We start from the raw sequence: 23124 nt of genomic DNA, 5'->3' as shown, positions 1-23124 counted from the left end.
GATGTAAAGCAGATGATTTACTTAAATAGGAGTTTTCACGGCAAAGAACCGTGTAACTTAAGCTTATGATACAAGCGGGCATCGTAGTTGTCTCCAGTCTGATGGATATATATATGTTGTGCAGACTTCAGAGGAAGAGAGGTAAGGTGTAGGGAGAAAATCTGGGTACACTTTGGCGATGGATGATGGTAAGAATCGGAAAAGGGAAAAAAGACGGAATAGCGTCGCAGCATTCCCTGGAAAGTGGAAACCCCTTACGAAAAGAGGTCACTTTTTTTGGAAATATGCAAAAGTATAGATGTTTTCAATAATGTAGGATCTTTTAAAAGTTTAAAAATTAAGATATAATTTACAAATATCGAAACGTTAAAGAATACTAAAAGGAACAATGAGAGTAGAAGATGTAGAAAGAGAATACAAAATCACCTTTGATACTTATTATCTTCCTATGTTGAATTAATATTTTTGAAATGCACACCGCATAATTAATCTAAAGCTTTAGCACCGTGTGAATAATAATTAAACAAATTGAATTCAAATAGTTGGTAAACAATTCTCAACAATAATAATTTGTAGTCGTTCAAAGATTGGCAGTAGACAAATTCCGTCGGGAATAATAGCAAATAGTTTTGGATATTGATATTGTATTTTACGATCATAAATTATCGGTAGAAGATATTTCCTTAAAAATATTATAAACGTGAGTTAAATTATTTATTTTGAAATGCAGCAGTAGAAGATACAACATAAATTTCTAAATAAAAAGTAGCGAGCGATTGCAAGCAATATAGCTTGCCTGTCCCCTCCTCTCCTCACTATCAGCAATCGGCAATACAAGAACAAACAGTGTCCAAGAGACCAAAGCGAAAAATAAAAGGGTGGGACTCAGCAAGCATAAAAATCAGATGCAACCCAACAGATCCAAACTGCAATCGGTCGAAGATAAAATTTACTCATGTTCTACCGGGAATTCGGGATACTTGAACTAAAGTTCCTGCAAACCACTAAAACAAGACTCATATGCAACTTCCATCTAATGCCAACACCGTTTCTATCTAAGATTACAATGCAAAATGTCATGCACTAGCAGAAAGCACTTTGAGGGGGCAAAGAGCTTGAGCTCCCGTTCAAGCAACAGCTTCATCAAGCAGCATCTGATCGAAATGCCAAACACCTAACATCCCAAGCATGTATAATCGTTATGAAAAGTAAGGGGGTAATCGACTAGAACAGTGTGATATAATATCCACATGCTAATATCCCAAAAATATAAAAGTGAAAGCACATATTAAAAAGATGAAAATGCTGGTAGAAGCAAAATAGGAGTTATGTCCATACCATGACCTTTACCAACTCTTCTCAGCTGCGCAACATATTCTGATATCTTCTTGATAGATTCCACCTGCAAAAGAAGAAAATATTTTAAGATTAGTTTTATACCATTATATCAAGCAGAACTTGGTAGAACCTCTCTGTTCTTGAAGACAAATACACATGGAAAAGAATCCAAAACCTGCTCAGCCAAATACTCGCTCTCAATAAAATCAGTCAACTGCGCATCATTGTTTCTGGAGGCTACCTGTTATTGAAACTTGGAGATGTTAGCAATAACCATACACCCAGATACACAGCCCTCAAAAATTCCAGATATGCAGCAGATTTCATATTTCAATAGTGACATTGATTCCTAAATCTTATTTGACACATACTATAACAAAATACTACAGTTGGTTTCACAAAGTCAAAAAGGAAATAAAATAAATACAATCCGAGTACACAACTTACAGCATGAAGGTTTAGAAGCTTCTCATTCGTCAACTTCTCTAAAGACAATGCAAGCTCCATAGCTGTAAGATAAGAAGGGAATATCAAGTTAATTTAGTATTTGACTACCATAAGAGTGCCCAAATTCTGACAACAAGATTAATATTGGACATGCTGATGCATGCAACACAGACTTCATATCATTTTTATAGAATAACTAACTCATGCATTTTATGGACAAGAAAAATAAAACTGAATTATTCCATTATCTATCAATTACTCATAGTTATTGCTACTGATTCAATAATAAACTGTCCTATAATTCTTTAAGATGCTCTATGCATGAACTAATGTTCCCATATTAAGTTAAATATTCATCTCATGTATGCAGTTTGAGATAATATATTTCCTCGTATACTTTTTCCCATATAAAATTCAAAATTATCAAAAAGGTTAGTATGAAACAAGTAGTATATGCTACATAGAACAAACATTTGAGGACCCAATTTTTGCAAAATGTGAAATCTTATATGAACCGTGGAGCATAACAAGAGGCGATAGACTATATTATGCTACATGACCTGATAGCAGTATGATTTTCATTGGGTTGAAAATTTATGTCATACAGTCGGGCGCTTGTCATGCATAAATAATAGCTCCAACCGAAACATTGCAGGGAAATTCTTTTGATCCCCAGTACGTCTTAAGTTTATTGCATATACAGGCAGGGAACCTTTGGGATAATGAATGCCCAAAAGGAGTTGAGTTTATAAGAATGACCTAGTTGCTTTTATTGACACCATGAATAAAAATAATCCTACTTCTTTTGAAAAGGATGGAGAATCAGCTATAACAGTTCAAATCATGTCCTATACGAGAACTAACTACACACGTACAACCTATGTTGCTTAATAACCACTCAGTATCAACAGTCAGACACTTGTGATGTGATAACAAAGTTAATGACTGCGAAAGATATCATTTCAAGAAAAGGAAAAGAAATTATCAAGGAAAACTGTCGGCCAACAGGAAATACCATCTATTTGTACTTTATTGCTAACCGAAATGAAATGTAGGATCGAGACAAATTGGTCCAGATTATTGAAGTTAATATCACATAGCCTCCCAAGAATAGACCACCGAATGAATTATGATAGATGCAAAAATGACATCCATTCAATTATAGGATAAATTTGGACCCTTTTCATAGCATATTCCATCCACATAAATCATTCCTATGGTAGTAGGGAACTCTAATTGGGACAGCATATGAAAGAGAAGGATTTACCGTGTAGTGCATCTCCCTTTTCGGCATGCTCAAACTCCGACAGGGGCATCAAGATAGACTGCAACTTCACTTTTCCACCACGCTTGTTCTGAGTTTTGTTGAACAAATGAATATCACCCATCCTACTAAAATTTGTGAAAAATTAAAAAAAAAACATGTTGTATATGATCAAACACCTGGTAAACCATCAATTTTTCAGCATGTTCCCTTTCTTCTAGACTTGATTCCTTGAAAAACCTATAAGACAACAATTGTAAACTCGGGATCAGAGTAAATTCAAAAAAAACAAAAAGCGACTCAAACAGTCCTGATATCAGAAAAATGTTCAGGTATTTACTTAGCAAGCCCCTTGAGTGCAACGTTGTCTCTGTCAAAATAGGCAAACATGGCATGGTAGACATACGACACATTGTACTCCACACTGTAAACACCGCAAAAGTTCCCAAAAAGAGAAAAATAAAATGAATCCATCAGACGAGGAAAAAATCGGAACTAATTTCTTAAGAAAAGAGGAAGAAGAATGAAAATGAGAATTTACAGAACAGAAGATCAAGAGAAGACTAAAATCATAGAAAACCCACTTGATTTGTTCGTTAAGAGCGACTTCACACTCATCGCTGTACTTCTGGCGAGCAAGCGAATCCTGAGGGACGGTGGGCACAAGCATGAGCTCCTTCTTCACTTCTTCGAAGGGCTCGAAAACAACGCCGGTCAAGGGCTTGCTGTTGGTGTGTTTAGCCACACACACGACACACCCATTCCCCTTCCTGCCCAAAAAACTCTTAAAGGAAGAAGACGAGGCAGAGGAAAACAAAGAGCTCAGATTTTCGCCATGGAAGTTCAACAAACCCAAAGTCGGCGCAGATTTCAGAAGCATTTTCAAACCCTTTTTTAACTGTGTATGTGGAGTTGAAATGCAGAGAGATCTGTGTGTAGAAATTGATGGAAAGAAGGAAATGGTGGTGGAATAGAACTCTGTGTGTGTGAGGGGCGAGATATATATAAGTAATAGATTTGTATATATCTATATCTATATCTATGGGAAATCGGGATTGGTGTGAGCCGTTGGATGCGGAGCAGGTGGATGGCGAAGAATGGGCAGTTGAAGGATGCGCGTGGCTGGCTCGTGGAAATGTTGTGGAATCCCGAGATAAAATCTGCTACTGCGGCGACCTGGCTGTTCCAATGTAGGGCCAAAACTTTGGAACATTAAATACTATATTAATGAAAAAGATTCCAATTAATCTATAATCTATGGCTATACTTTATTATTAGGGAGGGGAGAGGAAGAATAACAATTTTTTTAAATTGATTTATATGATTGAAAGAGGAGTAAATTTTAAATATTTTTTTGATTTAGTATGAGAAAAATAAATTAAGAAGAAAAGACTTTTATAATTTATTGAATAATCCTTTTTTTTTGTATAAGAAAATAAATAAATTAATATTATATTAATATAATTTTAGTATATGAAATTTTTTTAAAAATTTATTAATAAAAATGTTTTATCAAGTAAGAATAAGAATATACTTTATCAATATTTTACATCAAAATGAGTATTGTTTATTTAGTTTACATTATTTAGTATACATAAAATAAAAATTAGGGTTAAACATATTTTTCACCCTTGAACTATGCATTTTATCTCAACTGTTCCCATAGACAACACCAATGATGCGTGCTAAAAATTTTGGCCACTCCACAAGGGTATAAGGATCTTTAAGAAAATTCTAAAATTATCGAAGGACTAGCCATGCAAAACAAAGTTTATCACTTCAATACTTAAGTCAGTAACTGTTTAATAAGAAATAAAAGAAAAAATTTGAAATGAAGTGAGAATAATGGTGAAATATGACGTGAGAGTGTTAAATATTCGTGCAGTGCAAAATATAGGTTTGAAATATGCTCAAAATCGAGAGAGAATGGTGCAAGAAAAGAGAATGTTTGAGGATCAATGTGATGTTTCCAAATGATTGCACAAGGCACCTGTTTATAAGCTAGTACTGAGTTGGATATGAAGTCAAATACCGAGTTCCGTACGCCATTAGAGATCTGTTTGGTTTGCTATCATAAGCAACAAACCGTTGGTGATTTGGATAAGTATTGGCTAAGATACGTGAGTTGGACAAAATCCTGTCAGATCTGCCTATTTTTTTGTGAATTAATTACTCATGGACTTTCTAACTCATTTATGCCTAATTTACCTGAAACCAAATGAAGATATTCTAGAAGGATGTGTACAAAATATGTTAGCAAGCTATATGAGGTGTCTTCCCAGCTGAAATGAGTTTATTTTTTGGGTCTGTCAGTTTAGTAAAGTAGCAGGTAAACATGTGGGCTTTTAATCTCTGTTGATGGGCTTTATCTGTATTGCTGATGAGCCCTTGGGTTCTTAGCCGGTTGGGCTAGTATGCCTAGTTTGTGGGATTAGTCCAATAATTTTAGAGGCACCAATATACTTATATATGGGTAATAAAAATAAGAACTGTAATTTCTTTTGTCTTTTTTGACCTTATACTTTTATTTTTCTACCTAATTTTGGACGTAATTGGACTTTAGAGGGAGAAGTTTTATAACATCGAATTTTACTTCTCCTCTATCTTTTTTCTCTAATCAAACATCAAATTATCACTTATACATTTATTTTCACTTCCACTTTTCTTATACTCCCACTTTTCACCCAACCAAATATTTATCCATATTTATTCCGTAAAATAACTACCTTCATTGTAAAATAAAATATAGATATCCTATAACACACTTTTTTTGAATTTGAAAAACTAATTTAATAATAAGATGATCTTAAATAATTCCATATAAAAATAATTCAAAATTTATCTAAATCCCACAAAACATAGATTAAGAAGACTTGAAATCCAAACCCAAGCAATCAAAAAAAGAACCAGGTAAGGAACCAATTGGCAAACGGGCCAAACCCGACTCATTGGGCTACACTACACTCTTACAACGGTTGTCGCGGCAGGATGTCGGATCTGTATTTCCAGATGTTGAGATCAGGCGATGTCAAGTCCGACGATAATTCAAGACTTGACCCGCTAAGAGTTATTGGGCTCGAGACCCGACCCAATCAATTCAACGGGTTGGACTGAATCATAGATCTGTTGGCAAATAATTTTAGTTAGTAAATAAAAGTAGTACTTCACCAATCATCCATGTGTTATCCAGGTCTCATCACTAAAAATTATAAGTTTGAATTTTACCAAGGTAGGTATTTAGTTTATTTTTAATAATTATATATTATTTTTTATTTATTTTGATATATTGATTAATTTAAAATTACTAATGTATTATATACTGAATGTTGCAATAATTGTATGTTATTGATTAAAAAATATTGAAGTTTTTTTTTTTTTAAAAAAAAAATAGTTCTTCCATGTGTCTAAATTATTGCATGTGTAAGGGACGATCAAGTGTCTCAATAGCAGAATTTTGTTTTTGTTAAAGAGAGAGAATGAATGGGTTTAAGTCATATGAAAGAAGTTGAGTAATCAGTTTTGATCCTCCTTAAAAAAAAAAAAAAAAATTATGTATAGGGACTTATAGCTAAAGATACATACTTCGTTTTTCTTCGTAAAAAAGAGTTTGTAAATTAATGTAAGTGAAGAAATGAAAACTTATGGTTCAAATCCGTATTTAAATATTTGAAGAAATGATTCAATTTACTAAACGATCATCCCATAATTATGTTATGGCACCAACAACCGTATCAATCGGTCAAATTGGCATAGGACTAACATTCATGTGGGCTCCATTAATTAGTTTATGTAAAATTATATCGTATTGCCACTATTAATAATATATATATATATATATATATATTAATATTAGATAATTAAATAGATAAATAGATTTAGGATAAATTGCAATTTACCTACATGTGTTATGGAAAATAAGCAAACAACCCCTTATAAAAAATAAAATAGCAATGTACCCTTGTGTTTTTCAAAATATAATAATTTACCCTTTTATTTTTTTAAAATTGAAGCAATTTACCTCTTTGCCTAGGGAGGTAAATTACTTCATATTTTTAAATACAGTGAGATAAATTACTATTTATTTTTTTTATAAAAAAGTAATTTACTCATTTTTAATATCATAAAAAATAAATTGCATTAGATCCAAACAGATTTGTGACCGTTGTTTTCATCAAAATTGGATTGTATTTTGGGGCCCAAAATCCATAACGTGCATGTATTCTCGTGAATGTTCGCCAAACAAACATTCACGTTCAACTCTTTTTTTATTAAAATAAATATCTTGATAATTTTAAATTAAAACTTATAGTATTTTTATAATATTTAATACACAATATATCAATATTTTTAAATTGATTAATGAATTCAGAATAAATAAAAAATACTATTAATAAAAATAAATAAAATAACTATATTCGTAGAATTTAAACTCACAATTTTTTTTGTTACGAAATTTCAACCCCACCAGTCAAGTAAGAGATCAATGACGCAACTTCTCCTTTTAAACTAGGTATCTCATAAGTTCTTAAAAATAATAATAAAAAATAAATAACAATAAGAATAGGAATTTAGTACTTTTTAATGTATAATCAATTATAATAATACTATATTAGTCGTTATGTCACGTCGTTTTTACGTGCATATAATAAATATTTTTTTATATTTTAACATATCTTATAAATAACAGTAAAATATATAAAATAATATATTATATTAATAAAAAATAAGAAAAAGTAATTTATCAATTAATACAAATTTTGAAAAGTTGAATAAATTAGTTATTTTATTATGAAAGATATTTTTTATTTTATAAAAAATTGGTGCAGCAGTGTCATTAACCACTGTTTGTGAGTGTGGAGCAACTTTTCTTTTTATATTAGTATAGATAAATCATAAAAGAAAAAAAAAATATGGCATCTTAATCATTGTGGTTTATTATTAAAAAAGATGCTTAATTATATTGATTTAAAATTTTACTAGGAAAAAGCGATAACTTAATAGTAATTATATAATTCGTTGATTATTAATAGATCGATAACTTAAAATTCAATTAATAAATAACTACATATACATATAATTTTAATCACTTCAACTAAGGAAAAACCTCTTTTCTTTTCAACGTAAATATACAAACCTCTCACGACTAAGTATAATAAAAACTTCCATAAAATATATATATACATATATATATATCATATAAAAGTAGATTAATTTTTTAATTAATTAATTAGGAGATAAATTAATATTAATTAACTGTATAACGTTCAGCCACCCACTTTTGGGCCCTCTTTTTCCCAAACACAAAGGTGGTGCCAAAATTAAGCTCTAAAATCTCATCTAACACAACATAATTAAATGAAAATGTAATTAATCGCTTTCAGTTTCAATAATTAAACTCTTTTGTTACACACTCTTATCAACAAAAGGTTTTTCCTCAAATCAAATTTAATTGAATTAAATCAATTACAAAATAAATGTGATACACTTGTCATGTAATTAATTATTTTTTTTAATTATATACTAACATAACATAATAAGTATATTTATTGTAATTGTCATATAATTAATTTATGTCCAACTAAACCCACTCGGGATTAGGATTTTCTCATGAATCAACTATAAATACACCACACACGCACACATTCCTCATTCCCATTTCTATTACGACCTTTACTCCCTCAAAAATTTGCATTGTCTGAATAATGGGTGGAAGTGGAACAGCTGGAAACTCCCCCTGCGCTTCATGCAAGTTGCTCAGGCGGCGCTGCGCCAAAGACTGCGTGTTTGCTCCTCATTTCCCCTCCGATCACCCTCACAAGTTTGCCATTGTTCACAAGGTTTTTGGTGCAAGCAACATTAGCAAAATGTTGCAGGTAAACCTCTCTCTCTCTCAAATCTTCTGATGTTGTAATAAAAATATCAGGCCATCGGCCGGTGTTTAGATTCAGTCAGACAGACTGACGATTTGCCCGCTTTTTCTTGTATTGTATATGCATATCGTAGTGCCGGAGTTGGAGGTTGTTGTGATGTGTTAATAAGTTGTTTAAATTACTGGGTTTTTTTTTTTTTTTAATAATATATGCCCAAACAATTTCCTTTTCGTTTTTTTTTTTTTTGGGACACGGGTTGGTGAGGCTCATTTTACACTGCATCAATTTCAATTTTTAGATTATTAAATTATTAAAATAGAAAAATTTATCTGATATATCATTTCAATTTTTTGGATAATTATATATACACCCACAAAAAACATTAACACAAAACCCCCCTTCCACATACACTCTTAATAACATCAACATCATAAGATAAATTATTAATATTTTTTTATTGTTAGAGATGATTTATGTAATTGAATAAAAATAAAAATAATTTATATAAATATATAATATGGCATGAATATAAATAAAATTATACCTAAATAAATTTATTTAGTGGAAATGGATCCATCAAGAAAAAACAGGGTTATTGTTACTACCACCGAGTTTGGATTTTGGACCCCAGTACAAGTGAGGAGTTCAAATTATCCAAGAGAGCCAATTTTGTGAAGTATTATAAATGAAATTTATTTATTCCAATTAAATTGATCGAATTAAATTAATTATAGAGCAAATATAATATATTTGTATATAACTGACCACTCTTTATGTACTGTATATTAACCACTCGAGAAGTATATTAAACTTCCCATATATAAAATTCAATTTGAATAAAAATATTTTTTATTATAAACAATGTGTGAACATGATGGATGAATGTCAACAGCTATAGCTCCTATAGGGTCCATCCATTTAGACAAATGATGCATGAGCTGAGCGGATCTTAGTTGGTTTTCCGACATTACACCCTAAATCCCACCTCGTCCTAATCAAACGCCTCAACTAATTAATCTCACCATGCAAGAACCGTTTTTCTTTGTTTCTGTGATTATTAATTGTTATATAATTATATATATATTTATTAATGTACTAATACGTAATTTCACAACAAATTTCCATAACATATGGTAACTAATTACAGGAACTGCCGTTGCCTCAAAGAGCAGACGCAGTTAGCAGCCTAGTGTACGAGGCGACTGCTAGAGTGAGAGATCCGGTTTATGGCTGCACGGGAGCCATATCGTACCTCCAAAGCCAAGTCGCTCAGCTACAAATGCAGCTCGCTTTGGCTCAGGCAGAAATACTCTGCAATCAAATACGACAAGATCAACAGCTCTTGCCAAACACTTTGCAGTATCTTAACGAGACGGCCACCCAAAACAACCATATGCCTCAATTCCACAATTTTACCTCGTTTGATAACAAAAATGTCATTTGTTCCGACTCTTTCAAGAAAGATTCTGTGTACGGATGTGATTTGGTGTCTTAATTGATTGAAGAATCAATTAATGATGTTTTAATCATTATTGTCATATTGTTTTCTTATTAAATATGACTCGTAACTGGTAGGGATGAGTATTGAATCAGATCTAGTTGAGTTTGGATAGATTGAGTTATATCCTGATCAAATGAATACTTTATGATTGTTTTGATTCGATAAATTTTGATTTAAATAAGAAATTTTCTTTCATGTGGGATGGCAGTAGTGCAAGAAAGTGGTCAGTTCATGGACTAGCTAGTACATAAACAAGGACGAGTACTTGAATAATATGAAATTAACCAACAATTGTGGTTGCCTGTCGTTTAGTCTTTATTCATTCAATTTCTTGCACGACTGCAAGTCCATTAATAATCAGCTGGAAATTAATTGTGTCCAAAAGCAACTAAAATGCTGTACAGGTACAGACAACTTCACACACTTAATAAGGGATAATTACATCTGCGCTACAAATCATTTATATTTTTTAAATAATTACACATATACTCATCAGAAATATCAAAATCATGTACACAAATTATTTCTATTTTTCGAAAATTACACGCACAAAAAGTTTCTATGATTATACAAAAGACAAAAGTAGTTTTTGTTAGTATTAAAGAAATTAAATTGCTTCTTGTCAAAAGGTTACCTCACCTGATTAACAATTTGCTTTAGTGGATGTCACATTACGGGCAGAAAAACTTGAAGAAAAAGATAAATTAGATAATGGAAAGCGGGAAAATAAAGTTGAATTTAGAGGAAGCCAAAGATTAAAAAGTCGTGGAAATGTGGTAATAACAAGACAAATATAGTATCCCTTATATATATCAACCTCAATTCTTACATCATCTTTCTATTTTGTTTACTTTTAGACACTGCAGAATACATAATTCTTTTTCAGTCTAAAACGGAGAGATGATGCCAATTCAATCAATTTTTGTTATTTCTCAAGAACTGATACGACGTATAGAGGACTAAAATTGATAAGTTCATGATAAAACATAAATAAACTACTCGTACTGCGCCTTCAGTTTCCATGATTTGTACCTTAGGGTCATCACTCGTCTTTTGCACATACCTTGGCAGGATGTCGCGACTTTCAACCTTACTATATTGGCGGTGAATGCATTTTTCCTTCCCATATTTGACACCTGCAACACTAGAAAAGTTACTAGAGGAAGCCGTGAATCATATCTAATTCCTTTTTTTATATTTAAAGAACAGCGAAAACAATTCAGTCCGTTGTTGGAATATTTTGTAATATCACCGGGGGCCGTCCTCGTGTACATACACATGGACAACGTGAAAAGAGCATCCTGAAGGGCTGTATAAGGAAGTCAGATCAAACACAACCTATTTCCGACTATTTGGATCGAACAATGGTATCTTTGTCAACCCTGTGCTAGTATATGACAACCTCATCAACATCGTATATTCTACACCCTATGCTAGAATGATCATACAAGTTCATCTAACAGCAGCTTTTCGTGAAGAAAAAGTAAGGAATTGAAACAGTCGACACTTAAATACGAAAAAGAAAAGAAAAGGAGAATGAGGTTTATGCACCTTGAACTTGCAGTAGGAAGAAAGGAGACTCTTCAAGCTTCTGGCAAGCCCCATCAGGACTGCAGACTTGGATTGTGAATTTCAGGCTGGAAATGCCGGAAGCAACTTCTAGATCAGAGATGTAGAATGATTTTGCTGCTGCTACACCGAGATATTCCTGAAATCCTTCAAGCATTTCACTCTGATATACAGACGAAACACTCTTTAGCTTGTTGACATATATATTGTACTTAGAGAAAAGATCGACGTTGCTGTCTTTTAGTCGCCATGTAATCTTAACACTAAGGTTCTTGGACCCCTTAGGACCCGAAGTCCAACTGACGAATTGACCGTCAACGGTCCATGCTGTGGATGGTGGAAAGTTTATATTTTCTCCGGAAGTAGTAACCTTGATATCACCAAGAACTGCATAATATTCTGATGGAGCAGATGAAGGGGCGTAAGCAACAGCATGAGAATTTTTGGCCTTTGATCTGTAGCATACAGCCCGAATTTCTTTTAGTATGTGGCCGTGCATTTCGATGCTGCTTTCTTGCATGACCCATCCAGGTTCTGCCTCCAGCTTGGTTACTCGACGTGGCATTATCACTTGGGTAAAATGGCTTGAGAAATGGTTCCTGGCTAGCAAGGCGTTTCCTGAGGTGGCTAGGAAGAATGTCTTTTTCTCATTGGTTGTGGTAGAGGTTACAAGGGCAAGACCTAACAAAGAGTTCCCACTTGATTTAACCTGCATTGATTAATATCATGTGAAAAAATCGGAGGGAACGATCAACGAAAATTACTTCTTTGAATACTACTGTGGTCACCTTAGAAGATGCTATCTTAGCTATCTCTTTTTCACTAAGATAGTTGCAAAAGTTCCTTCTTTTCTAGTCCACGTAGTATCCGTGAAAATGTTGGGGAAATGAAATTTGTACGATTAAATTCCTTGGCAAGAGACTTACAGAATATGTAACGTGAAGTGGTGAATTCCCCAAAAGAAGCTCTCCAAGAAAGAGCCTTGCCGTGAATTCAGCATTGTCACCAAGCATCCCTCTAAATGTGACGTTCCCTCCTCCACTATAAGACGCTTCCTTGAAACTGTGATTAGCAAATGCACGTCATATTTCCAGGTATTGCGACAACATTTACATGGTATATATGTCAAGAACATAGTAATCTGCATATTGATAAGGCTTCGCATAAAACACAGTTATCTTTCTGACAGTGCAGGAAGGAAAAACTTAATCTATAAGCAGAAATTATCAATATGAGATATAGATAAAATGAACAAAATGTTTCTTCTTGATATCATTTTCTGTAGATATTATTACATATATGAACTTATCATATAATATGTAAGAATTCACATAATGACTAGCATGTTCAAGAAACAGAATACATACTTAACGGAGACTTGGATCGGCTGAGCAGTGTTGTCTCCAGGGTACTCAAGGAAAGGCTATATAACAAGGTCTATGAGTTAGGACAACAGAAAAAGGCAGTTTAAGTAAAAACTGACACTAATATATAGACATCCTTTCTAAGACAAAGGAAATATATAAAAGTAAATAAAACATCTATCTGGCACATGCTTGAAAGCTTTGGGAAGAAATGTTGTTCCAAGGAGTGTTGAACACTTGCTCTCCACCGACAGATATATGGTACCCATGACCCTGGGAGATCATAACATTACGCTTAAATTATTACAGATATAGGTGTGTAAATGCCTCAGAGAAAATAGACATGAAACATGTGTGCTACATACCTGATCGAAATTTGAGTAGAATGGAAGTACTTTGGGGTAGCTTTGCACATTTCCCCACGATTTCTCGACAAGTCCCCACCATCTGTTTATTTAATATCCATGTAGAGCAACGGGAAGTAAGAACTTATCAGGGATAGCTAAAATTAAGTGAGTCGATACAGTTCCATCACAACGGAGAGAAGTGATGATATGTCCAGCCACATATTTTTTAATAAATGTGTATCTTAATCAACCAGAAATTTAAAACATAGTTATAAGAAATATCGGATTACTATAGTCGCAAGTAATAAGATTAATTCAGTACAAGAAAGTGCGAGTGCGTTACCGGTTTTGAGCAGTTTGAAAGTCAGGGGGTTGATTAGTCTCATAAACCCATCCCGGCGCAAATAACGCTGCTGAAATGCCGTCTTTCTTTATCACATCAAGGGCAACATTTGTCTGAGCCAAAATAATAATAATGATTTTAAAGAAAATCAGAGTTCATGAACTAACGGAACTGCAAGAAACATTTCTAGTATGGCTAGAATTGAAGTTTTTGCAAGGGACAAGGCTAAAATGTGTAGAAACCTACAGTCCATTGTCCACCACCGTAAGTGCCCCTCCCAAAGACATCAATGCCCATGTAGACATCTAATTTTCTATCGCCGGCAACCTCAGCAGATTGCTTAGGATAACTTTCCTGTATCATGCAGATGATTTTTTTTATTGTTATTTTGTCGAGGAAAAAATGAGAGAGTTAAATCAGAATATACTTTGTGAAAATACAACAGAAGAAATACCTCCCATGAATAATTCACCAGTATGCCATCGCATCTGTCGAAGAAAGGCTTGTTTAGGTCATTTAACTGATTCTGCCAGTAAAGTTCACCATCAACGGTAACACTGTCGTACCTGAATCATCACATTTATATACAAAAATGTTCACTTATAAACAACCTAAAGACGAATTTACTCTGTTGAGTCACAGCATGTACCATATGACGATGGAACCAGGCAATGAAGAGTGCATAATCTGTGTTAAGTGGCTGACAAACTCTTCCAGAATTGGGATCTGTCCAGGATCCAAATCGACCTCCATATTAAGCTGTCACAAAAAAGGAAGGCCATAGCTAATTCCTTGATATCATATTTGTAGGGGAAAATTGTACCAAGATATATTTCATCAACTTATTGACCATATGCTGCCGAGAGAAATACACATGATTAGGTTCATCAGCACCAAATCACATTAGTCCATTAACTTGTAAAGCAAAAAACAACCTACAAACGGCGATTAGGCATCGAATTAGCATAAGCATACCAGCCAACCATCAAATCCTAGAGCAACAGCAAGCTCAGCCAATCGCTCGGCATACATTTGAGCAGAAGTCTTTGTGGATAGCAGTTTATCAGCTTGTTTTCTCCCTTCATCCCACTCCATGATAAATGTACCTAGTACCTTAAATTCGCAAGAATACAATCAGTTCCATGAACAATCACCAAGTGAAGAGCCAGTAATTTCATCATGAAGAAAAGGGGAAATTGCAGTGTTGGTCGCACAAGATAGAGGTTGTTGTACTTTTGGATAGGTACACTAAAAAATTGTAGCATTTTGGGATAAAAAGTGCTATAATATTTGATACTATAAGATCAAATGTGCCACAATGTTTAATCTAACGGGACAAAAAATGCTACAACTTTTTATACTATGGGATCAAATGTGGAAAGCATGTGACCAAAAGTGCAATACTCTCTGTAGTGTGGGACCAAAAATGCAATTTTCCTTTGAAAGAACCCGGGTGTCAAAGATGATCATGCCACTTAAAGATCAATAACCACAAGAACATGATTTTAACTATGAGCAATCACCAAAAAAAGAAAGGCCAAAAACTCAAATTCCAAAAGCAAATAGTCCCTGTTAACATGATACCTTAACACCATGTGTGTGAGCAGTATTAGTCCAGCACGGCGGAGGCAGCGTCACCAAATTATGCGAAAAGTAAACAAAAATATCGATCAAATACCAATGCCAAATCGCGTACGCATCAGCGTTCGTCCCGCCTTGCACAAATCTGTCATCCGTGTACCCTCCCGCCATGTCATGGCACACCAGAACCCGCGGCCGCTGCGGCATCGCCTCCGCGCCGCCCCCTCCAGCCGGAAGCTTCACACCAGCCTGGTTGAACGGGAAGTGAAACGATTTGAAGTAGGCGCGCGAATCCAGTTCTTCTAGCGTCTTCAGCGGGTAAGATATAGGAACTGCGGGCGCCAAAGGGTCGAACGGCGGCGGAGGGTTGGCGGCCGCGGAGTCTGTTCCATTTGTTCGTGTCATTGCCGAGTCGCAGAGGTCGTCGATAGGTCCGCGGTGGTGGGCTTTTATACCGGCCAAGCGGTCCACTGGAAACATGGAAGGTGGAAGAATCCATGGCCACGAGAGTTGACTCGATTTCTGCAATGAGATTGTTGGTTGGTTCTTTGGATTTTCCGCAGCGAATTGGCGGCAGGATTAAGACAAATCTGACAGTAGTTGTTTTATGAGTTGGATTATGTGAATTGCATGGAGGGAAATGCTGTCTGCATGACATGATTTAGTGCTGATTATGACTCGATTGTTAGAATATTCATGTAAAACTAGGAAACTCTGACTATTTGTATTATCTGAACTTAGGTAAGTCTTTGACAAATTATTTGAAAATCTTGAGATTATATCACACAATTCTGATTATTTTCTGACTCATGATTTTAGTGTTTAATGTTGGGAAAATTCTTAATGACATTCCGTTATTATAGAAAAGACATATCCTTCCGAAATTGGATTTTAGTTTCCAAAATTTTAATTTGAATTGAATTGGGCTAAATTGAAATAGTTAAACAGTAAATATATCATACCTATACCTATTACATAATTATTAATTATAGAAAGGAATTCTTTTTTCGTACCAATTGTTTAATATCTAAATTTATCTTTTAATTTCACCAATCCTTTTAATAAAATTTCACTATAATAATAATATTAATAATTTTTAATAACCCACATTCATGGAGAAAAAATTATATTCTGACCTCAGTTTATGTTTTGTTTCATTTTGTCTTCCTATATAGCATGCTGCGGAGGCTAACAGTTTCGAGTAAAATGACATAATAAATAAGTGTTATAATAGGTACAAAACTTGATTGAATTTTCAAGTAGAATTAATATTAGCAACCTTTGCTTTGCTTTGTCCTCACCTCGAGCTATGCTCATTGATCTTTGTAAGTTGTGTTATTATTCTAGACTATACCTAAAATCACAAAATATTTATTGGTTTAATTTTCAAATGTGAAATGTAATTGTGTTTGATTGATAATCAAACAGAAAGTAAAACTATATTTATATATCAAGTACAAGTTTAAAAATACATTTGGGACAATAATCACATTACCTTGAGAAACCATTCATTTTTCAAGTAAATGTCTCACTGTTTCATTGTTCTCTCAACCAATTTAAATTTCACTAATCACATCATGTCAGAAAAGTAATATAACTACAACTGCAACTTAATTTAACTAAAATATTTGCATTTTCTTGGAGAGAAAAAGCAAATTCAAAGCCTTGGCTCGATGTGTGATATCTAAGCAGCTTTACCTTCAGAAGTTCCAGGAGAACTATTGGCTTCGAGTCCGAGCCCGTCGCGAAATAAGCTTGATCTCAACCCCATTATGATTGTGTTCCAGTTGTTGGCACATGAAACACCATCCACTTCAGTACCATATTTAAGTAGGATCGTGCTCTGTTGTATATACGATGGTATCAACATTTCACTTCCTAACATCAACGCCATGTAGGCTCAAACCCCCACTTGGGTTGGTAAGGAATTCTTGTACATCCAGACCTTCGAATAGCTTACTCAATATTCCTTCCCCACAGTCAGCGTCTCAAAGTAGATCTTCTGTTCCAGTTAATTTTGCAAATTCACTTTCATCAATCCTTCCTTTTTTCAGCTTCTTCAGCAAGCGATACTCCCGGTCTAGCTCATCTGCATCTTCTGTTGATTGAGCTGCACGTCTTTGTCGGGCTGTTTTCTTCCTCATGACCGTGTTCGAAGCATTTGAACCTGCTTTAGGCTTCTGCTGCTTTTGCTCTTTTTCAGCTTGTTTTGCTTCCAGGTTTTTCTTTCTTTGTTTCTCTCTAGATTTATCCCTGGATTAATTTTCAGACACCATAAGCAGAGGCCACATTCAACTATAAAATTTTCACATACTATGTTGTATCGAGTAACCTAAGTTGTTTGCATATGTGCTAAATGTTATATGGAATCCAACAAAAAAGAAGCTTGTCAATGCAGCAATTATAACTCAAATCATTAATTATGCACAAGGAGAAAAATAGTCGAACAACAAATTCCCATTCTCATGGTAACAATATTAACCGTCCAGCAAACTCATAATTCTGAATGTAGGAATGCAGTCAAGTAAAGAATTTAAATGAGTCGACAATATTAAGAAAGCATCCTTACTTGTACTTGATATCCTCCAGGTTTATATCTTCAACTGGAACAAAACCTTCCGTAGAAAGAGAGTGGTTCTTTACTTCAGGCATAGAAGGGAGCTGCAACAAACCATATCCCATGCCCAACTTACCGATTTCAAGTTCTTTCCACCTGCCCATAAAACAGAGCATCAGAACCAAAGTAATCAACAAATGACCATTTGAATCAGGGCATAAAAAATTTCTACAACCTGAAGATAAAAGAACAGTGATGTTCTTTATAAGCACGAACAAATGATACAAAAGCCTTGAGCCCTTTTTCCATAATGTCACGATCTTTTTTTGCAGCAGAACGTATCTAGAACAATGTTATCTCAGAGATTAGATCAACAGATAAGTAGTAGTAATGAATATTTCGGAGTACATATCTCAATTCCTAAATAGGTCAAAGTACACAAAGCATCACAGAAAATTGCATAATGCCAAAGGTAAACTTGAGGATCAAAAGAGATTAAGAGGATGAAGAAACAACTAGCACAGTCCTCGTTCCCGAGCACATAATCAAACTAGCAAGTAGCTGTATTTTGACACACAGGTCATCTATTTAGCAAGAGAAAACAGGATTGTTATTAATGAATTATAAGCATTATAAGAACGAATCTTTACATTTGTTTGTAAAATCGAATAACATCATAAGGACACATGCTTTACTAAAGGTTGGCAAGCCAGGAGACATCTGAAGGTTGAGATAGAAATTGGGGCATTTATTCCTAACAGTACAGCCCATTTATGTGTTGCATGAAAACATGCAATATCCAGCTATTTGAGAAAACAATTTGAAGTATAATAGTTGTTAAAAGGTAAGGTTTTTTACCTGAGGAATAAAATCAGGAGCGTCATCAGAGCATTTTCGCTCCTCAAGTGGAACTCTCCTTATTCTAAGGAACTCTATATATGCTTCCTCCTGTTTAGTTGAAAGATTATACAGAATACTATTAATAATGTGTTGCAATTGTAAAATCAAAAAATCCAAACAACAAGATTAGACCATTCTGACCAAACCTTTGGCAACAGGAAGACAATGGCACTTCCTTGTCGTCCCATCCTAGCAGTTCGGCCAACTCTGTGTATGAACACATTTGGGTCCTGTGGGGGGTCATACTGCAGGCAGAATGACAATCAACTCCAAACAGTTAAGTAGCTTTAATCAATCTAGTTAATAGATCAATTACGGAAAAGTCAAAGATGCTTCATTCAGCAAGGTGAAGTATAAAGGGATAAAGAACTAACATATCTCCCGATATTTTAATGATGGTCATGATATTATATTTTGACTTTGGGTGTGCATAGTTTGCAGATTCTTAAAGTCAAAACATAAAAAAAGAATATAACATCATTCAAAATGAGGTCCAACAGACCGCTGATCCTGCCTAAGTAATGAAAGCAATACATTTTAATTCAATCTTGTATCATGTCCATGTTGAACCTAGAAATGGTTTGTTCTGCTAATAGAGAACATTTGCACAAAAAAGTAAAGATCATATTTTAATATATGAAACTGATTTTTCCATCTTCAGTTACCTATTTTAGAAATTTTCCCCTACAAAATCATCCTGTTAATATTTTCCTTGAGTTGTTTCGCTAAAGAATCCACATACTATCTGTAACATTCAAGGAATCAAATATCCCAAACTCAGCTATCAACAATTTACTAATTAGAAAAAAAAACATCAAGTACATTTATAAAAGAGGACTGCAGCTATTGCAGGTAAACATCCATAAATTACACCTTTAAGCACAATAAACGTATGATTTCAGAAAATTAGTCTATCATATCCTCCATACCTTAGAATCAGATTAATAATTTCAAATGCAACCAATTTTGCCATACAGGTTTGATCATGTAGAATAGTCAAATGGAAGATCAGAAGTCAGAATTATAGTTGTTTACTAGCTAGAGGCTACCTGTATTATGCAGTCAACACCAGGAATGTCAAGCCCACGTGCTGCTACATCAGTGCAAAGAAGAACACCGCTTGAAAGATTTGTAAACGATGCTAACGCCTTCTCCCTTGCCGCCTGCATGCATGATATAAGTAATGAGAATACTCTAATCTTTAAACAGATGTGTAAGCCACCATTGACTACAATTACAAAATTACCTGTTTCATCTTTCCATGAAGTGAGATCAGAGAGAAACCCTTCAAAGCAGAAAGACGTGGAAGTACAGCTCCCCAGTAATCAACACAAGCACAAGTCATGAAATAGCTACACGAGAAAGGAGATTATAAGCATCCATAAGACGTTCTTGCAGCTAAACTAACTACGAAATATAGCAACTTCATACAAAAATCATTGAATCGGTGCAACTCACATTATCGTTTTCTGAGTCTTGCTTTTAATCAGGAGATCAATGAGCTGCAAAGGTTTCTTGTCAGCTTCACATTGAAGATACTGCAAAATCACCCACCAAAGAGCATATAAACATCAGTTTCTTTTATTAGACATCAATCAGGCTCTGAATCTGGCAATAAGTTCAAATCAAGATCGAGAACAGCAAACTGGAAGTGAGAGGAAGTCTAAATAGAAAAAGGAATACCTCAAGATGAAGCCCTGAAGGAGTTTTTGAAGAAGCAACTTGTTGTGAAGATGTTAAATCCTTTTGTCTCTTTACTTCAGCTCGGACTTCTACCCGCACAGGATTCCTTAATCCTGCCTTGGATAGCTCTTCAACTGCCTCAGTTTGAGTAGCTGAAAAGAGACCTGTTCTTCGAAGCTTCGGTAAGTGAGATATAATTGCACTAATCTGCTTCTGGAACCCCATATCTAGTAGTCTATCAGCTTCATCTAAAATCAATATCTGTATCACCAATTAACATCATTTTAAGCAAGCATTCCACATCTGATCGAATTGGCGAGCTTTTCATAGTGCAAACAAAGTAACAAACATTACTCAGCAAACAAGAAACAAGGGAAAGGAATGAGAACAGATGTAATCCTAATAATATGAATTTAGATGATACACAAAGTTTCAAGCACCAGAGTCTCATTGTTCCAGAAAACTGATCGGTACATATAACACGGATATATGGCCTACAAACTTCAGTTTATACAGATATTAATCACAGATTGGCCTTGAGCTTGGGATATACACATTAAAACATAAGATAATATATGAGTAATGCAACACCGCAGAGGCATAAAATCTATTATTTCCATAATGAAAGGGAGACAAAACAACCTCCAGGTTTCGGAAGTCTAATGCATCCATGCGCTCCATGATATCGCTCAATCTTCCAGGTGTTCCAATTAACAAATTAGCCCCTTCCTCTTCAATTTTCCTCACATCAGCCTTCACTTCAGCTCCCCCTACTAACAGCATCGACCTCACATTCGACAATGTCGAAATAAATGGCTCTGCAACCTTAAATATCTGCGACGACAACTCCCTTGTTGGAGAAATTATTACACCCATCACCTGTAAGCACAAGTAACAAGTAAGCCAAGGATTAAACACAACAGAGATTCCCCACAGACGGAAAAACAATTAGAAACTAAATGAATTTACGTTTTCACACTTCAAAACTGCATATGCATGGTACAAAACTACTCCCACCATACCAAGATGTCTGAATTAACAACTTTCAGCAAACTACTTCACGTTCTTAGATGAACAAAATTAGCAGAATAGCTACATAAACTGAAGCTTGGGTGTTCTAATTGAAATCAAAGACCTGGTGGGGTTGCGGCGGGACGGCGCGGCGGAGAATTTCGACGATTGGGATGACGAACGCTAGGGTTTTTCCAGAGCCGGTGGCGGCGTCGACTGCCACATCTTTGTAGCTGCAGAGCAAGGGTATGGTGGCGGCTTGAACAGGAGTGCAGAACTCGAACCCGGACCGAGTAAGTGCATCCAGAACCGGTTCGGAGATCGGCGGGTTCAGGTCGGAGAATCTCGTGTTAGTCAGGGCTTTGTTTGGGTTATTGAGTGTTTTGTTTGGGTTATTGTCCTCGGCCGCCATTGTTGCTGCACTCTGGTTGGCGTCGGCGAATTATTTCGTTTTGAAGGACCCTCACCAGGTTTCACAACTTACGTTAATTCACGGTGTGAACCACCAATTTAACTAAATTTCATTTTTGCCCCAATAAAGAAAATCTTTTAGAGTTTTGCACATTCAAAAAAATTCTTTATTGGGGTAAAAGATTTTGCACTCTGATTATTTTAGTATAGATTTTATTAATTATTTTGTTGAAATAAGTAAAAAACTAGAGCTATTTGTAAGGGAAATAAATTATATTTTTTAGTCTATTTGTTCACTGTTACTCTTAACACACCCTATATTGGGAGTATGTCGATACGGAAGCTTAAATAATACTTTTTTAACATTTTTTTGAATTATATTTTATTAATATATTGTCTCTAAAAGGAGTCCAAAAAATGGAGGAATTTGTTGTAAAAATTTGGAATTTATTAGTGTTTTTTGTTTACCACGGCCGTCACCACACTTTGTATTGGGACAAGTTGATACACGGAGCTTAAATAATACATCTTTACTATTCTAATTTTTTTTTAATTATGAACTTTATTTATTTATTTTTTTATAAAAATTGAAATTTTTGGTCTATTTTTTTGTTTATTATTATCGCCAGCACACCCCATGCTGGCACCATGATGATGTGCGTAATTTGAAAAATAAATATTTAACGTTACAAAATTTTATTATAAATTTTATTAATTTTATGATCCCCGGAAGAAGTAAGAATTAGAGCTCTTTGACCATTAGTCTATCTGTTCAATAATCCCATGTTGCGGGTATGTTGATGTGCGGAGTTTGAAAAAAATACATTTTTAAGAAAATTAATAGAAGTTTTTTGGTAAAATTATGAATTTTCTCATATGTTAGGGGCATCTTGATGTGCATAGCTTGAAAATGTATTTTTTAATGCTCTATTTTTCTT

The 23124-nt window shown here is 34.4% G+C and overlaps 4 protein-coding genes across 4 annotated transcripts; 1 reads left to right on the top strand and 3 right to left on the bottom strand.

Moving 5' to 3' along the window:
* On the bottom strand, window positions 752-4044 carry LOC105167018 (ferritin-2, chloroplastic). Its single transcript, XM_011086568.2, has 8 exons — window positions 3634-4044; window positions 3390-3473; window positions 3229-3289; window positions 3053-3140; window positions 1786-1847; window positions 1514-1579; window positions 1339-1402; window positions 752-1174 (listed from the first exon to the last, which is right to left on the bottom strand). The coding sequence occupies exons 1-8, from the start codon at window positions 3927-3929 to the stop codon at window positions 1128-1130; spliced, it is 768 nt and encodes a 255-aa protein (XP_011084870.1). The 5' UTR covers window positions 3930-4044; the 3' UTR covers window positions 752-1127.
* LOC105167198 (LOB domain-containing protein 12-like) lies at window positions 8704-10588 on the top strand. The gene is made up of 2 exons (XM_011086821.2): window positions 8704-8922; window positions 10067-10588. The coding sequence occupies exons 1-2, from the start codon at window positions 8752-8754 to the stop codon at window positions 10412-10414; spliced, it is 519 nt and encodes a 172-aa protein (XP_011085123.1). The 5' UTR covers window positions 8704-8751; the 3' UTR covers window positions 10415-10588.
* LOC105167017 (cytosolic endo-beta-N-acetylglucosaminidase 1-like) lies at window positions 11018-16187 on the bottom strand. Its single transcript, XM_011086567.2, has 12 exons — window positions 15628-16187; window positions 15019-15156; window positions 14693-14802; window positions 14498-14609; window positions 14290-14397; window positions 14044-14156; window positions 13719-13800; window positions 13546-13626; window positions 13357-13412; window positions 12916-13051; window positions 11972-12698; window positions 11018-11556 (listed from the first exon to the last, which is right to left on the bottom strand). Exons 1-12 carry the CDS (start codon window positions 16102-16104, stop codon window positions 11336-11338), a joined length of 2361 nt encoding a protein of 786 aa, XP_011084869.1. The 5' UTR covers window positions 16105-16187; the 3' UTR covers window positions 11018-11335.
* LOC105167016 (DEAD-box ATP-dependent RNA helicase 18) lies at window positions 17121-22259 on the bottom strand. The gene is made up of 11 exons (XM_011086566.2): window positions 21900-22259; window positions 21407-21643; window positions 20765-21025; window positions 20540-20619; window positions 20328-20433; window positions 20131-20244; window positions 19228-19326; window positions 19040-19129; window positions 18417-18523; window positions 18194-18337; window positions 17121-17877 (listed from the first exon to the last, which is right to left on the bottom strand). Exons 1-11 carry the CDS (start codon window positions 22185-22187, stop codon window positions 17613-17615), a joined length of 1791 nt encoding a protein of 596 aa, XP_011084868.1. The 5' UTR covers window positions 22188-22259; the 3' UTR covers window positions 17121-17612.

This window comes from Sesamum indicum, linkage group LG7 (genome assembly GCF_000512975.1).
Source record: "Sesamum indicum cultivar Zhongzhi No. 13 linkage group LG7, S_indicum_v1.0, whole genome shotgun sequence".
Classification (NCBI taxonomy): Eukaryota; Viridiplantae; Streptophyta; class Magnoliopsida; order Lamiales; family Pedaliaceae; genus Sesamum; species Sesamum indicum.
Note: the sequence above shows the minus strand (reverse complement) of the source record. Positions and strands in the feature narration are given on the sequence as shown.

Bases quoted from the DNA above. Each gene is read 5' to 3' on its own strand.
- LOC105167018 (XM_011086568.2), bottom strand. From the start codon at position 3,929: ATGCTTCTGAAATCTGCGCCGACTTTGGGTTTGTTGAACTTCCATGGC. The intron at 3,474-3,633 runs GTGGGTTTTCTA...CGGTGTTTACAG, and splicing joins GCTCTTAACGAACAAATCAA to TGTGGAGTACAATGTGTCGT. The intron at 1,403-1,513 runs GTTTTGGATTCT...CTTCTTTTGCAG, and splicing joins GCGAGTATTTGGCTGAGCAG to GTGGAATCTATCAAGAAGAT.
- LOC105167198 (XM_011086821.2), top strand. From the start codon at position 8,752: ATGGGTGGAAGTGGAACAGCTGGAAACTCCCCCTGCGCTTCATGCAAG. The intron at 8,923-10,066 runs GTAAACCTCTCT...AACTAATTACAG, and splicing joins ACATTAGCAAAATGTTGCAG to GAACTGCCGTTGCCTCAAAG.
- LOC105167017 (XM_011086567.2), bottom strand. From the start codon at position 16,104: ATGTTTCCAGTGGACCGCTTGGCCGGTATAAAAGCCCACCACCGCGGA. The intron at 14,610-14,692 runs GTACATGCTGTG...GTGATGATTCAG, and splicing joins CCTGGTTCCATCGTCATATG to GTACGACAGTGTTACCGTTG. The intron at 14,398-14,497 runs GTATTTCTTCTG...TGCATGATACAG, and splicing joins TGGTGAATTATTCATGGGAG to GAAAGTTATCCTAAGCAATC.
- LOC105167016 (XM_011086566.2), bottom strand. From the start codon at position 22,187: ATGGCGGCCGAGGACAATAACCCAAACAAAACACTCAATAACCCAAAC. The intron at 20,245-20,327 runs GTAATTTTGTAA...TCATGCATGCAG, and splicing joins TTCATGGAAAGATGAAACAG to GCGGCAAGGGAGAAGGCGTT. The intron at 18,338-18,416 runs GTTGTAGAAATT...TTTTATGGGCAG, and splicing joins CACTGTTCTTTTATCTTCAG to GTGGAAAGAACTTGAAATCG.